The following is a 14,565-nucleotide window of genomic DNA, read 5'->3' on the forward strand; positions in this document are numbered from 1 at the left end:
GGACCGTTTTTTATTTTTATCTTTCGCTCCATACGATTTTGCAATCTTTTTTACTATTGTCCCATAACGATTTTATGGGCTTTTGGATGAGGATGTATAAATATTTATCAATTTTTCCCTTACATAGGTATAAATATTCATTATCTTACAAAGATAATAGTTTATAAATTTTATATCATTATTTAAAGAAAATAATATGATGTAGAACTGTCTTTTTAAATTTCTATTAAAAACTTAATTTTAGAAGAATTTGGATTTTTTTTACAAAAATTTTTAGAAAAACTTCTCAACTATTTGGTAATTATTTTTTTGGACAATTTGTTCTTTTTCCAGATAAACTATTAGCTTGGTACCATAATGACAAAATAGTATTTTTAGTTCTTTACTTGGTCTGGTCTACTAGCTAAGCAAAAAAATATCTTACTAATAATTTATAATAATTGACACGTCATAATGTACTGGATCACGTGCATCGCATGTTTAGACGAGAGTATCATATGGCGCTGTCTGATGATTTTGGTAGCATTCATCATTGCAACTCGTAAGAAGAAAAGCTGAAACCAGATCTTCCTTCGTTAACTGTTTTCAGCTCCAGCTTCTGAAACGGACTGTCCAGAAACAAAATATCATCAGGTTTTATCTCAAACAACAACAGATTATATAGTTTGTATCTTGGACTAACCTGCTGTTTGGATCATAATAGAAACCGCTGATGGAACCATCGCTGCAGGAGAAGCATACGTAGTAAAATCCAGCTATTGTTAGTCCACAATCTGTGCCAACGTTTACAAAGTATTGCTCTTTCCATCTCTGCACCACCACAAAAATAAACCCGAGTTGCAGGAATTATGGAATACTTGAGAGAAAATGATGATTGGATTCGATAGGAAAAACTGAGAGTTATACCATAAATATATAAGGATAATTGTTAAGATCCAATTGCCTGCCACCATCAGATTCAACTTGTCCCTGCAGTATTAAGTCCAGAACGTTGCTTAGGAGATGTTACTGACTATACAAACAATGTTACTCGAGTGTTACCTGAAGAGGCGAAAAAGACGGGAACTTTGACCAATGTCTCATATCATCTTCCCTCCTGTGACAAACAAACTTTCAAAAATTTATTCACGATAAGAAATCATCAGTTTCAAATCTACAAGAATATAGGAATTGGGACATACGTTGCTTCCCATTTTCCGGTGTAAAAGGTATAATTCTTTCCATCAACGATTTCCCCTTCCCAGAATGTTATGACCTGACACTCACAGAATCAAGAATCGTGTCCCCTATTAGAAATTCAAGGGGAAGCAATATGAAGAAAAAATGAGTAAGAGTGTAAGGGCTTACAGGAGTGTCTGCCATGGGAACGTTTAGAGCTTCCATGGTGCCACAAAGATAACCATGTTCAAGGTCAATACCCTGTATCTGGACGTTGACTCTCCAAGCTTCCTCCTTCTGTTGATTAGAGACATTTTGCGTACCAGAAAATGCCTGCAGCACAGCATAAAAACATGTGTGTTCCTCATCTTTAGGTTCATTATGAATAAACAATCTCTTTGAGCCAATGAATGTTATACAATCCCAACTAGATACAAATGCACTTGAATTAAGCATACATGTCAACATGAAAAAGATATGAAGCCAATCAAAGCAGACAAGGCCAACTTCTAATTGGTATAACAAAAATCAGCATTACTAGAGAATCGTTATGCAACCAGAACACTTGAACAAGTTGCAGATCTAATGGGAAGAAAGTAACTAGACCCATGATGTTTGTTGCCTGCCTATGAATGATGCTTTGTGCCTGAACAACGAGACACGAGATCTTTAAGTTCTTTTATGCTAACCTAAGTAGCTAAACATCATGGAAACTTATAACTTTCCTTCTCATCTTACCATAGCCTCTCTCTCACAAATTTCACATAAAGTATACTAGCAAACCCTTGTGAAGCAAAGTTTCTTCTATAACTACCACAGCCAATCGACAGAATCAACAATAAAAAAATTAGCTATTCTTGTGATTTCAAGTATTCATAAGTAAGAACTTGTCAAGTTTGAGAGAAAATTCACCTTTACACATAAAAACCCCTAAGATAATGTCTTTATAGGTATACTCAGATTCTGCTTACACATAAGGTTATGTTCATAAAAAGAGTGTGCATACATAACCACAGATGCACAAGCATAACTAATAAAGTTCTTTCTAGTCCTAACCAATATTCCCAAGACCTCTATGGTCAGACACTTGAGAGAAAAACTTGTAAAAATCCAAGTATCATACGAATCCTAGAAATAAATTTCTGCAAAATAACATGTTTTGTTAATTCATTAATCGTTGTACCTGGCCAGCGCCGAGAAGTGAACTAGGGGGAAGTGGTGATCGATTCCCAGGATCAGTTCCTAAATGGCAACAAATCTCAACAAATGAGCGAGAGAGCCACAAAGAGGGAACATAAACAAACAAACCTAAATTCAAAACTTGAAGAAGCGATCAAAAACCTGAAACTTGAGCAGGCGTGTTGCTCTCAACAACTCTCACCGGCATTTTCTTCCGTCTCCTCCTTTCCGTCTGATAAAAATCCGATCTTTGGTGCGACCAAATCAAATCGTGGAGCCTAATCAAAAACCACATCTCATCATACCCGGTTCGGTTTTCTTAACCGAATCAAATTATACATAAAACGGATTAGGCTTCTCCGGTTTTCGACTGCGTTTTGTATAAAACCTCTCAAAAACCTTTTCTTCTCTCCCCGTCAGACCGATCTTCTCTCTCCTCGCCGCCGCCTCCAAATCCGGAAGAAGCTTTTTTCCACCTCTATTATCGAACTTGCTTTATAAAAATCTAACCTTTGGACCTGACTTTCCGACTTCTCTCTCTGTCTAGCTGCTTCTCTCACCCAGGTTTGCCTTCCTCTCAAGTTGAAGCTGCGGCTTTATTAGTTTAGCTATTGACTCTAAGAATGTTACTTGAATCCATTCACATGAGCTTCTTACGTCGTTTTCATTGGTTTAGCTATTGACGTTGACTTGGGTTTTGCTTGAGTTCATTCTCTATTGTGGTCTACCATACTTTTTCATGTTACTTGATTGCATATTTATAAAACGGTGCTAAAAGTATTCCGTTTTGTATAGCATTCTAGATGTTGCTTTTGAAACAAAGCTCAGCTGCTGTTCTTGTCGTTGGAAATACAACTCCAGTCCTTCACACTTCTCGCTCCACCTACAGAGTTGGACCTTTTCCAGTGACCAGAACGCAGTCGTTCCAGAGTTTGACTATGGCAAATTTGCAGAAGCTTCCCACTTCTTCGTCTGGGAAATTGAATACGGCTTCAGCTGTGCCCTGTAGCTCTCACGATGCTTCTCCTATCAGGTACCTATGTCCCCTGTATTGAGTATAATGGTGTCAACCATTCTTCTTAAGTATTTTCTCGATTCTTATTATTTTCTTGGCTATTGTGGTGTGTTAAAAGATAAACGAGATTGGATCAATTAAGCTGAAAGGTGAAAGTCGTTGTATTTAAACCACATATCAATTAAGCCTGCATATATTAATCTGTGAAAATGAAGAAAAATTTCTCTTTTCTTGTAAGTTTCATGGACATGAGAAGTTGCATAGCTGTTGTGGTTAAGATTGCATCACACCAATTGCAATGACGAATAAAATATAGAAACTAGCTGTGCTTCCCTGCTCGTTTCTCTGTTACTAGACACAAAGATTTGAAAATAGTAAGACTGGGGAAGGAATTTCTAATGTTATTTATCTTTCCTCTTTGCAAGTGAGAATCGCGAGAATAAACATGTCCATGGAGTTTCTGAGAAAATTGTGGGAGTTCTTGGGGGTGGACAATTGGGTCGTATGCTTTGCCAAGCTGCTTCTCAGTTGGCTATCAAAGTGATGATTTTAGATCCTTCTAAAAATTGTTCAGCAAGTGCATTGTCCTACGGTCACATGGTTGATAGCTTTGACGACAGTGCTACAGTAGAAGAATTTGCAAAAAGGTCTCTTCTTTTGTTTGTTTCTTGAATGCTTCAGGTTCTCAATTCTTATTTTCATTACAATATTTATGGTTATTTTTGTTTATTGTCGTAGTTAGATGTGGAGTCTTAACTGTAGAAATTGAACATGTTGACGTGGACACACTAGAGAAGCTTGAGAAACAAGGAGTGGATTGCCAACCCAAAGCTTCTACTATTAGGATAATACAGGTTTCATAACCTCTCAAATATTTCATCAAATGGAGTTATGTATAGTCAAAGTTTTTCAGCAATTTTATTTATATGTGGCAGTTTGATGTTCCAGGATAAATACATGCAAAAGGTTCATTTCTCTCAGCATGGCATCCCACTTCCAGAATTTATGGAGGTTAGGCCCTTGTTTATACTTTGTTGAAAGAATCACTCATTAAGTTCTCCATGAATCATGAGGAGTTTGTTAATTGTTTTTACCCCTAAACCTCACCACATCAGATAAGCGATATTGAAGGAGCAAGAAAAGCAGGTGAACTTTTCGGTTACCCTCTTATGATCAAGAGCAAACGATTGGCTTATGATGGACGTGGAAATGCAGTTGCCAACAACCAAGATGAGCTTTCTTCTGCTGTAACGGGTAAACCCTTAACTAACCATATTTAATTTGGTTTCATAGTTTCTAGTAACAGTTAAACCAGTTAATCGTGTACAATGCCACAGTCAACGAGAAAACAAAAAATTGTGAGTTACATGAACCAGAATGCTCATGTGAAACTAGCAATAGTGTTCTGAGACAATCCTTGACATTTATTCTAAAGTTGGTATTAAGCCCTGACACCTATGTCTATAGTAGATATCCTAGACATACTTTTTAGCTCTACAGTGTAATCTTTGTTTCCCTGCGTTTGCCTCAATATTTTTTTCTCTTTTCCAGCTCTTGGAGGTTTCAGTCGTGGTTTGTATATTGAGAAATGGGCACCTTTTGTTAAGGTAGGATGACAAATTTATCTGCTTTAGTAACTTATTGAGCTCTGACATGTATAATCGGTTGCATATCAAATTTTAGGAGTTAGCTGTTATTGTGGCTAGGGGGAGAGATGGTTCTATGGTTTGTTATCCCGTTGTTGAAACCATTCACAGGTAACTCAAAAGCGCGACTAAATTTTAATTATAAGATTGAAAGGTATGATACAAATTGTTACTTTCTAGTTTCTACTAATACACCTTGAAATGCATTCTAGGGATAACATATGCCATATAGTTAAAGCACCTGCAGATGTGCCTTGGAAGATTAACAAACTTGCCACCGATGTTGCCCAAAAGGCTGTCGGTTCTTTAGAAGGTGCTGGTGTTTTTGCAGTTGAACTGTTCTTGACAGAGGATAGTCAGGTATTTTCTCATAAATTTTAGGCACTTTACCTTTTTTATTTTTATTTTTAACTTATCAGAGTTAGTTCCTCCCAGATTCTGCTAAACGAAGTTGCACCTAGACCACACAACAGTGGCCATCAAACGATCGAGTGCTGTTATACTTCACAGTTTGAACAACACTTGCGAGCTGTGGTTGGTCTTCCACTTGGTGATCCGTCAATGAGAACTCCGGCGTCCATTATGTACAATATTCTGGGAGAAGATGATGTAATTGATGTTTGTCTTTACTTTATCATTTGAATTTAATACCTGTTGCATCATCTTTTTATCCGTTTAATGAACATGTAGTGGACTTCTGGTTTTATTTATTTTTAAATCAGGGAGAAGCAGGTTTCAAATTGGCTCATCGGCTTATTGCAAGGGCTCTGTGTATTCCAGGTGCATCTGTTCATTGGTATGACAAGCCAGGTTAGATTTTTGTTCTCTTATAGCTTTCTTGTGGTATGTTGCAAGTTTTTGTGAACTATTTTGGTTACTCACAAAGCCTGTATGATAAACTTCTTATTGTTAGAAATGAGAAAGCAGAGAAAGATGGGTCACATCACTCTTGTTGGGCAGTCTATGGGCATTTTGGAACAAAGGTTACAATGCATATTAAGTGAGCAAAGCCACCAAGTACACGGTCAGTTTCCATAGCATCGTTTGGTATCTATATTCTATTGGCTTTTAGTTTCTGAATGCCTTCAAACTTATCTCACCAAAATCTGTTGTATAACCTTTTTGTGAACAGTGCACTCTTCGTTTTAATGATTGTTGAACCCTTCATGAATCTTAAAAGTATCCGACTGAATTTGTGTTGCTTGTTATTTACACATGGCAGAGACACCTCGTGTTGCTATCATCATGGGTTCAGACACGGATCTTCCTGTTATGAAGGATGCTGCCAAAATTCTGGACCTGTTTGGTGTGACACATGAGGTAAATGTTAAGATCTGCTCGAATAATTGAATTTGGCACGACTTACATGAATTATTATAATCCACTGAAGACAGACAGAAGAAACCTGAAGTTTGTAATTTGGTAAAACTAACTGTGAAGAAGCTCAAACATATACTTTGCAATTATGCATTGCCCAATATTTGGTCACATAGATAATTCATGGCCTTAACCTCTGTGCATCTTGAATGGTCCGATATGGTATCATTTGCTTACAGGTAAAGATAGTTTCTGCTCATCGCACCCCAGAGATGATGTATACATATGCAACCTCAGCTCATAGTCGAGGCGTTCAAGTCATTATTGCAGGTGCTGGTGGTGCTGCTCACTTACCAGGTATGTCTTTAACATGAACTCATCTTGTCCCCTCCCACAAGATTGTTACTGTAAAATAATGGATTTTCTTGGAAATTAGGTATGGTTGCTTCACTCACTCCTTTGCCTGTGATTGGTGTCCCTGTCCGTGCTACCCGTTTGGATGGAGTTGATTCACTTCTTTCCATCGTTCAGGTACACTTTCATTGCATCATAATTAACTTCAGCTATTGATTTTCTTGCACCATTTGAAACGATTTAGGTCTGCGATTCTTAAGCCTTTCCATTTATTCTTTTTCTTTTTGTTACCAAAGATGCCTAGAGGTGTTCCTGTTGCGACAGTTGCAATAAACAATGCGACCAACGCAGCCTTGCTTGCAGTTCGGATGTTGGGAATCTCTGATACGGATCTTGTCTCAAGGTTCTCTTTCTTATCTTTTCTTTTGTTACATATGAGTCAGATAGAAGAAGAATTAGGGAACCTTAATATAAATGAGATTGGTGGATTTTGATTTGGTTGATCAGGATGAGGCAGTACCAGGAAGACATGAGAGATGAGAACCTGAATAAAGGAGAGAAACTGGAGACAGAAGGTTGGGAATCATATTTGAACCAGTGAGAGTGTTACTGGTCAGAGCACTCATTGGGAAATTGGGGAGTGAACCATCACGATTGATTTTGCTGCTACGAAGATCATAATAGAGTGATCTGAGAGTTAGCCTCAATTCTTGAGTTAGTTTGTTGTTGTAATTGTCATTGCCATCCGCTTTAAGTTTAAAGCATGATTCATTGGGAGTCAATGTAATTGAGCTTGTTTTTCCAAAAGATGTCCATGAAAACTGTAAGTTTTAACACTAAAGAGTCCTTTAACATGTGGATTTTGAAATAACACTGTTTACCCAAAGATTTGAGATTTTGTATTTTTTCAAATCCAAATCCATTACAAATTGTTGAACCCGTTAGGTCTCTAAAGATGGCAGAAGTAGAGGTTGGAAACCATTTCGAAGAGCAGCTTCCCAAACTCTAGGAGGATTAATGATTGAATTGTCGTCGAGACCGCACTCGTGTTCCTTCCACCCTTCAAGCGCGTGTACTATCCCACCAACTCTCCATGCGCTCATCACTCTCCTCCCCAGCCAATTCTATAGACATACATGTGTTAAGTACAAATTATAACCTATCTTCATCAAATACAAACACTTGACACCATAAATATATGTTCTGTTTGTGCATGTTTGAAATTTACGTGTAGAGCATGGTTAAAATGTTTTAAGTGTATTAGGTAAAGATTAGAAAAAATATAGTAAACCTAAACGCTAACGCAAAGAAACTACAAAGACTATTTTACTGGAATTGTTGTATACATACCTCACAAGAATCAATGTTTTGGGCAGAGTGAGGGATAATCATAGCCGGAGTGGTGTGGTAAAAGCAGTCTTTTCGTAGTGTTTTAGGAGGAAATTGAGAGAAAGGAAGAAATAGAGTTCCATCTTTTGCCATCTTCTGCTCTTTTGTGCTTAGCCCATCTCCCACCAACCAAATCTACATCGTACCGTTACATATTAATTTGTATGTAAACTTGAATATGTTACTATCAATTTAATGTCGTTTACGCATACCATTGGATAGTAATTGGTTGTGAGCACAAGATTTTCCTTACACTTATCGTCCAAGAATTCGGCGAGCATGGAATGCTCTTCCTTGCGCAACACCATTACCTATTTATTTTAATTTATTGAGCATGAAAACCGATTATAATTTCTCTGAAATATGAATTTATCATTAAAATGTTTTAATATGTATATCTTTCGCAAGCTCAAACCAAATCATAAAATGATATGCCAAAATTGTGTTGGACTTAAAAAGTAGGCCACGTGACTGTAGATAGTTAGTGGCGTAACGTTTATATATGGAAACTCCATTGACTCTATTTACGTTCGATCCTATTTTCACGCGCAAATTGGCTTTGTATATTGACACTAGCTAGAGAAGAATTAACATATATTTATATTTTCTTTTTTATAAAAACGGTCCATCCAAATTGAATCCTTTTGTTTCACTCTCTCCATTTGTAGAAAAAGAAGGTACCTTGATGGCATTTTGGCAAAGAGAAAAGACAATGGCACGAGCAACTTTTGTGATTTGGCCTCTAAAGAGAACCTCTTTGGTCCCAACAGGAATGCTATGAAGCACCACCTCAGCTGCAAGACTGCCTCCGTCCACTATCCTTATCTTTAGCTTTGGATGCCTCCTTACGTACATTTCTCCATACCCATTTAATTCTTCACCCTGAGGATATTAATAATTATATTAGGGTTTATTATATAAAGCATTTTTCTCGTCAAAACTTGCAAAAACATAAGAATAACCAATTAATGTATTAATTGCATGCCTGGTTCAATAGTCCCAAACTCATTACTTTCACACCCTTCTTATCCGCTTCAAGAATAGCCGCCTCTATCATTTTGTTGATACATTCTTTCTGCTGGTGCGACATGTACTGTAGATAGCCAAACAAAACTTGTTACTACTAGACGTGAAATTGTTAGATGTTTAAAGACTAGAGAAAGAGAAAAGAGAAATACATGAGAGGAGAACTTGGGAAGAAGGTGGGAGTGAAGTGTGAGATCACGGAAGCGGTTTCTCTCGACGACAAAGGTTTGAAAAGAGAAGGACCTGAGAATGAAGGAGAGGATAAGAGCGAAGGGCTTCATGAGAAATAGGTAACACCGGGAAGAGAGCGGGTGAGAGGAGAGGGAAGCAAAGCCAAGCCGGAGATGGTAAATAGAGTCGAGTGATGTTAGATGAGTAAGATGAATCGCGTCAGGCTTCTCTTCTTCTTTCTCCAACGATGTTTCGTATAATGAGTCACTGCACTCGTCGGTGGTGCCATAGATGTAGTCGTACATTGGCATGAATAGAGAGTAGTTCGTCCTGAATTGCGTATGGTGGAGCGAATGAAACCTACAATTATCATATATATTTAGTCACAATGCTTTTATGTTTTGTAACCAAAACTTCTAATGTTTTCGTTGACATTCATTTGTATATTGTAAACGCAAAAGTCAAACGCTTGTTTACGATTACCAATTTAAAATTTACAAAACTATATCTTTAGAACATTATTTTATAAAAATGTGAAAATAGTATTACAACACAGAAATTTAAACGCGTTCAAAGGAATCGTGGTAATAGTATAATTACTATTCTAGTGGATTTAAGTACTTACGAGGGAGTGTAGCAGAGGAACTTGAGTGGAGGTAAAAGAGAGAATAAAAATTTCGGAATGAGCTCAAAGTTGCAGTGACCCATATTGTTCATAAAATCTATGTAAGTTAGGTATAAGGCAATGGAGACTACCGAGACCGTTCCACACATAAAAGTCGTTATTAGCGGTAGCCCCAAGATTAACGTATATCCGATGTGCTCTGCAAACGGATGTACCACCGCTACAATCAAGACCCAAGGTTTAGAATTTGTTGCGCATACTAATAAAAATAAGTACGACAGTGAACATATATTTTTCCAATTCATTTGATATTATTTTGAAACTAAACCATAATAATTGCTATGAAAGTGTACTTAAAATAACAGATAAATTCATAAAATCAATAGATTATGAGAAAAACAAACAAACAAACAGTAACAAAAATCATTGACATGACTACTATGTCAAAAAATAGCAAAATAACAGAATAACAGAATAACTAGCAGAGCGAACTAGCTGGACAAAGTTTTCCTAGAATAATTATAAAATGTTGAATGTAACAAATTTTAGAATATTTATCTTTCTTTTTCTAGTTATTGTTGGACACATTTAGTAGGATGTATCAAAATCATTAGAAAATAGCGAAATCATTTTTTTCAAAGCGTGAAAACGTGAACAAGTGTTCATCATTAGTTTTTATGAAACAGAAAGAGTATGTACGTACAAGTGATCGGCTCGGTGACAATGGAGGAATGGTGGTGAGAATGGTAGCGAGAGTAGAGGAAGTGGTGGTGAAGGGCTCGATGAAACCAGTAGTAGATGAACTCCACCGGACCAGCATGGAGGAGAGCGACTAAGATCACTCCATCGGTTCGCCAGAAGGGAATGGTACTGGTCCCTGAGACGTACACTTTGGTTAAGTAAACAATGAGAGTGTTGAAGATGATCTGATCGTCCCAGGTTCGTTCTCGGTCAACTTGGTCAAACTCTATGGACTTGTTCAGGATCCGCTTGGTTCCTTTTGCAGTTTGGTAACGGGATAAACTTATCCATATTTGGCTATGAACAATCCGCCACACCGTCACGGCCACTATCAAAAGTTTTTCGTGATCTCGTATGGTTGCATATGAGTAGATGCTGTCAAAAACCAGCGGGGCCAACAACAAGTACTGCAATATTTATCCGTATTCATACTATTATCATGACTAATGGCTAATATAAAAAACCAAGGACTATAAATGGATGTTTTTGAAGATGGTATACAGCAAAAGAGGCATAGAAAGAGACCTTAAAGCTTCCAAGAGGTGTCCATGGCCAGTCCGTGAGAAAACCTGGTCTAGACGCCATTTTTCTTCCGCACAAAGACTCGGTCACGTCCGTCCAACTTTTTGTATGTACGAATGCTCTATATATATACAAATACTTGCATAGTTAGAATAGAGGGAATCACATTCACATGTGAGGCACATGAGACTTCCTTTTTCCGAAAGTCAAAAAAGATTCTAAACCTAATATTTAAGTTTAACAGATAAGAGATCCCGTTTTATCGGTCGACTTTACGAGGCCTTTTCTTCATTAAATTCTCTTGAATCTACACGCTTCCCAAATACTATGTTAATCATTTGACAATTGCCTTACTGTTTTCATTAATTGGTTTCTTGTTGGGAATTTAAGGAGCTGCTTTTCCAGCGAAGCTGGGGTCTTTGTTTAATACATCTTCATACAACCATGTTAGAGGACTGAAAAATCTATAAGTATACCTTTCCTAAAAGATATTGTCAATAGTACTTATTCACAGGGTAGATTCATACAACCATTTCAACTCTTATTATGCCCACATGATTATGAATGGAATAGAGTTGAAATGAAGGAAATAGAGGAATCATTTCACAATCTTGTAACGTCATTATCATGTGGCCATAATATTCTTTAGACAGTAATTTTCAACATATGCTGAAGTATATATACATAGTCCCATTCCCATATCTCGCCCAAATAGTCTCTACAGATGAAATGCAAAACACACAAAAAGGTTCAAATATATTTAAAACATAACTATCGCCATTAAATAACATATACTTTATATAACTTCAAAACATTCTATTCATCTCCCGCCAGAAAGTTGAGAATCAGCGATGGAAGATCCACCGGTAAACCCTTTGAATACGGAGGAGGAATACGACATTCCTAATTCACTAAATCCGTCATGAACCCCAAACATCATCCCACTTCCGGACAAGTCCAACGGAGACAATTCTGGTAACTTTGCATCTCCTCTTAGATAATGTAGCACTTGTCTCATACTTGGTCTAGCCCTTGGGTCAGAGTGAGAGCACAAGAGACCTAGCTTCAAAACCATTTCCACCTCTTTTTCATCACATTCCGAACCCATATTCGGATCTTTAGCAGCCAAGATGTCTCCCTTGTTCCACAACCCGAAAACCCAATCCACGAGCAAGAACGTCTCATCGGTCTCTTGCTGGAACTCGATAGGACGTCTACCGCATGCGACTTCGAGTAAGAACGCCCCAAACGCAAAAACATCGGTAGCCATCGTGGCACGTCCTGTCCTAGTATGTTCAGGAGCTAAGTATCCCAATGTTCCAACAACATGCGTGGTCTGAGGATCCGATCCGTGATCATACAACCGAGCCAAACCGAAATCCCCAAGTCTCCCATTGAGCTCTCCGTCCAACAAGACATTGCTAGCTTTGACATCCCGGTGAATCACCACTTGTTCCCATTCCTCATGGAGATAGAACAAGCCAGAGGCAACACCTAGAATAACCTTAATCCTCTGTTTCCAATTAAGTGTTACCTCCGGAGTGTTGTACAAGTACTTGTCTAAGCTTCCATTAGGCATGTAATCATACACCAAAAGAAGCTCACCTCTCCTACGACAATAACCCAAGAGAGGAACTAAATTCCTATGACTCATCCGACCAATACTCACAATCTCCGCCACAAACTCTTTCATCCCTTGACGAGACTCATGCGAAACTCTTTTAACAGCGATCTCCAACTTCGTACCAGGCATCACACCTTTGTAAACACTCCCGAACCCACCAGTTCCAAGAAGTCCCTTCTCCTTAAACCCTTTGGTCGCGTAGTACAAATCCTTGAACCTGAACCGATTCTTCCCGAACTCTTTTTCCCATTCCTCGAGCTCCTCCGCAAACTTCCTCCTCCTCCTCACGATGTAACAAACGAGGAAAATAAACGAGAAAATCAAAAACAGAGAAATCAAAGGCATTCCGATCTTGTAGAACTCAGAGATTCTCTTGGGCTCGAAGCGAGGAAGCTTCGGGAGTCTCGATAAAGCTAAAGGTGGAGCCTTTTCGTTCAAACCGAAACTCCACCCGAGAATATAATGTTCCGACAGAACAGAGCCTGTCGCAGAGGAGAAACCCACATACATATCTTGGAGTAGAACCGAAGAAAGATCTCTAACAGCCGTAACAAGCGGTCTTGTAGGTTTATCTTCGTTGAACGGAGCCATCGTCACATCGATTTTATTTGTACGTCCGTCGTAATCGACCCAGACCTGCATCGGCTTACGACTGATCAAAGTCAGATTCTTGAATTGACCTTTCTCGTCCCAATACCCAGCAGGCGAGCTTTGCACAGACTTCAAACTATTGATATCGATTCCGACATGATTATCGTTTGTATCATTGAACTCTGTACTCAAGATCGTATCTAATTCAACAGCAAAGACATGATTTGTCTCATTACCGTTGTTTGCGAGGTTGAAGAGACCTATGTATTGACTTGGGTTGCCGTAAGGAAGGCTTGCGTTAGGAGCGACGACGAAAGCTATGCCATGACCGCTGAGAATCGCGATCTGAGAGTGAATAGCGAAGACGAACGATGTCGAGAAGGATGAAACGGTGCCGTTTGGAGAATCTTTAAACCGGATCGGTTTGGTATAGAAGGCGTGACCGGTTTTCTGAACGGTTGTGTTGGTTAGCTTCAAGAGACCGTTGGGTGTGACGGTTGTGATCCCTTGGATGGATAAGTCCGTCGGTGGATTAAAGCCATTGTTGTAAGCAAAGTTGAGACTTTGAGAAGAAGATTGAAAGATGAGGTTGAAGAAGAAGAAGAAGAAGATGGTTAAAAGCTTCAAGAACATGGCTACCTCTTTTTTTTCTCTGCTCTGTGTTGTTCTTTCTTTTGCTTTGTTTTTAGTTGTGAAGAGAGAAAGAGAGACGATTTATGGTGTGAAGAGAGTGGAAAAGTCGTCACTAGCTCTTTTATTTTTCCTTGTGTGGGGATATACTCGTGATTGAGAAAGATTATGAAGGTAGGTGATATGTGTTACAACTTCCAAGATTAATGCTTAATTAACTCTCTGTTTGGTTTTAAAATACTCCATTTCTATACTCAAAATATCAATATTTAAATCTGTCATCTATCAGGCTCATTTATGCTGTAACCATAAAAAAGAAGATGTTTTAGGCACTACTAGTATATATCAAAGTATTTATCGGTGATGATGGAAGATTCGACGGTAACTAATAACAGTGACAGTTTGTTTATTTGAGACAAAACTTAAAAATTAATTAATTAAGATTTATAGTCATTATGATTAATTATGCTTATGAATTTGATCTTTAAGAATGGCATCAGAATTGGCATCAGCATAAGCTGTCACGTTTCCGAGGAGTATTTGAGTAATTAGCCCTAATATTGACTTTTAGTTTTGG

The 14,565-nt window shown here is 38.1% G+C and overlaps 4 protein-coding genes across 8 annotated transcripts; 1 reads left to right on the forward strand and 3 right to left on the reverse strand.

Annotated features, from left to right (window-relative positions):
- Window positions 1-272: 272 nt before the first annotated feature.
- On the reverse strand, window positions 273-2,703 carry AT2G37680 (glucose-induced degradation-like protein). Of its 2 annotated transcripts, none has more exons than NM_001336670.1 (8): window positions 2,500-2,703; window positions 2,342-2,400; window positions 1,348-1,491; window positions 1,182-1,255; window positions 1,042-1,096; window positions 907-969; window positions 683-810; window positions 273-608 (listed from the first exon to the last, which is right to left on the reverse strand). In NM_001336670.1, exons 1-8 carry the CDS (start codon window positions 2,630-2,632, stop codon window positions 530-532), a joined length of 735 nt encoding a protein of 244 aa, NP_001324308.1. In that variant the 5' UTR covers window positions 2,633-2,703; the 3' UTR covers window positions 273-529. The 2 variants fall into 2 exon arrangements, with proteins under 2 accessions (NP_001324308.1, NP_181304.2); NM_129324.3 differs by having other exon boundaries at window positions 2,500-2,603.
- On the forward strand, window positions 2,689-7,582 carry AT2G37690 (phosphoribosylaminoimidazole carboxylase, putative / AIR carboxylase). The gene is made up of 17 exons (NM_129325.6): window positions 2,689-2,901; window positions 3,133-3,370; window positions 3,778-3,999; window positions 4,095-4,206; window positions 4,301-4,363; window positions 4,468-4,606; window positions 4,904-4,959; window positions 5,036-5,109; window positions 5,211-5,358; window positions 5,434-5,607; window positions 5,721-5,808; window positions 5,912-6,022; window positions 6,221-6,318; window positions 6,555-6,672; window positions 6,752-6,846; window positions 6,966-7,072; window positions 7,177-7,582. The coding sequence occupies exons 2-17, from the start codon at window positions 3,141-3,143 to the stop codon at window positions 7,268-7,270; spliced, it is 1,929 nt and encodes a 642-aa protein (NP_181305.2). The 5' UTR covers window positions 2,689-2,901; window positions 3,133-3,140; the 3' UTR covers window positions 7,271-7,582.
- On the reverse strand, window positions 7,550-11,248 carry AT2G37700 (Fatty acid hydroxylase superfamily; the record flags this gene model as incomplete). 4 transcript variants are annotated; one of them, NM_001336672.1, is made up of 10 exons in its annotated part: window positions 11,147-11,248; window positions 10,584-11,028; window positions 10,012-10,100; window positions 9,881-9,900; window positions 9,237-9,615; window positions 9,044-9,151; window positions 8,740-8,940; window positions 8,271-8,369; window positions 8,020-8,193; window positions 7,550-7,793 (listed from the first exon to the last, which is right to left on the reverse strand). In NM_001336672.1, exons 1-10 carry the CDS (start codon window positions 11,204-11,206, stop codon window positions 7,611-7,613), a joined length of 1,758 nt encoding a protein of 585 aa, NP_001325049.1. In that variant the 5' UTR covers window positions 11,207-11,248. The 4 variants fall into 4 exon arrangements, with proteins under 4 accessions (NP_001325049.1, NP_001325048.1, NP_181306.3 ...); NM_001336671.1 differs by having other exon boundaries at window positions 9,881-10,100; NM_129326.3 differs by having other exon boundaries at window positions 7,611-7,793; window positions 8,298-8,369; window positions 9,881-10,100; window positions 11,147-11,238.
- Window positions 11,249-11,560: 312 nt separating this feature from the next.
- On the reverse strand, window positions 11,561-14,118 carry RLK (receptor lectin kinase). The gene has a single exon (NM_129327.4). The coding sequence runs from the start codon at window positions 13,989-13,991 to the stop codon at window positions 11,964-11,966; it is 2,028 nt and encodes a 675-aa protein (NP_181307.1). The 5' UTR covers window positions 13,992-14,118; the 3' UTR covers window positions 11,561-11,963.
- Window positions 14,119-14,565: the final 447 nt, after the last annotated feature.

Source organism: Arabidopsis thaliana, chromosome 2 (assembly GCF_000001735.4).
Source record: "Arabidopsis thaliana chromosome 2, partial sequence".
Taxonomy (NCBI): Eukaryota; Viridiplantae; Streptophyta; class Magnoliopsida; order Brassicales; family Brassicaceae; genus Arabidopsis; species Arabidopsis thaliana.

Excerpts from the sequence above, each read along its gene's own strand:
- AT2G37680 (NM_001336670.1), bottom strand. The coding sequence starts at position 2,632 with ATGTGGTTTTTGATTAGGCTCCACGATTTGATTTGGTCGCACCAAAGA. Across the intron at positions 811-906 it reads ATTATCCTTATATATTTATG|AGATGGAAAGAGCAATACTT; the intron begins GTATAACTCTCA and ends GTGGTGGTGCAG. Across the intron at positions 609-682 it reads TATTATGATCCAAACAGCAG|TCCGTTTCAGAAGCTGGAGC; the intron begins GTTAGTCCAAGA and ends GTTTCTGGACAG.
- RLK (NM_129327.4), bottom strand. The coding sequence starts at position 13,991 with ATGTTCTTGAAGCTTTTAACCATCTTCTTCTTCTTCTTCTTCAACCTC.
- AT2G37690 (NM_129325.6), top strand. The coding sequence starts at position 3,141 with ATGTTGCTTTTGAAACAAAGCTCAGCTGCTGTTCTTGTCGTTGGAAAT. Across the intron at positions 5,359-5,433 it reads TCTTGACAGAGGATAGTCAG|ATTCTGCTAAACGAAGTTGC; the intron begins GTATTTTCTCAT and ends AGTTCCTCCCAG. Across the intron at positions 6,673-6,751 it reads TGGTGCTGCTCACTTACCAG|GTATGGTTGCTTCACTCACT; the intron begins GTATGTCTTTAA and ends CTTGGAAATTAG.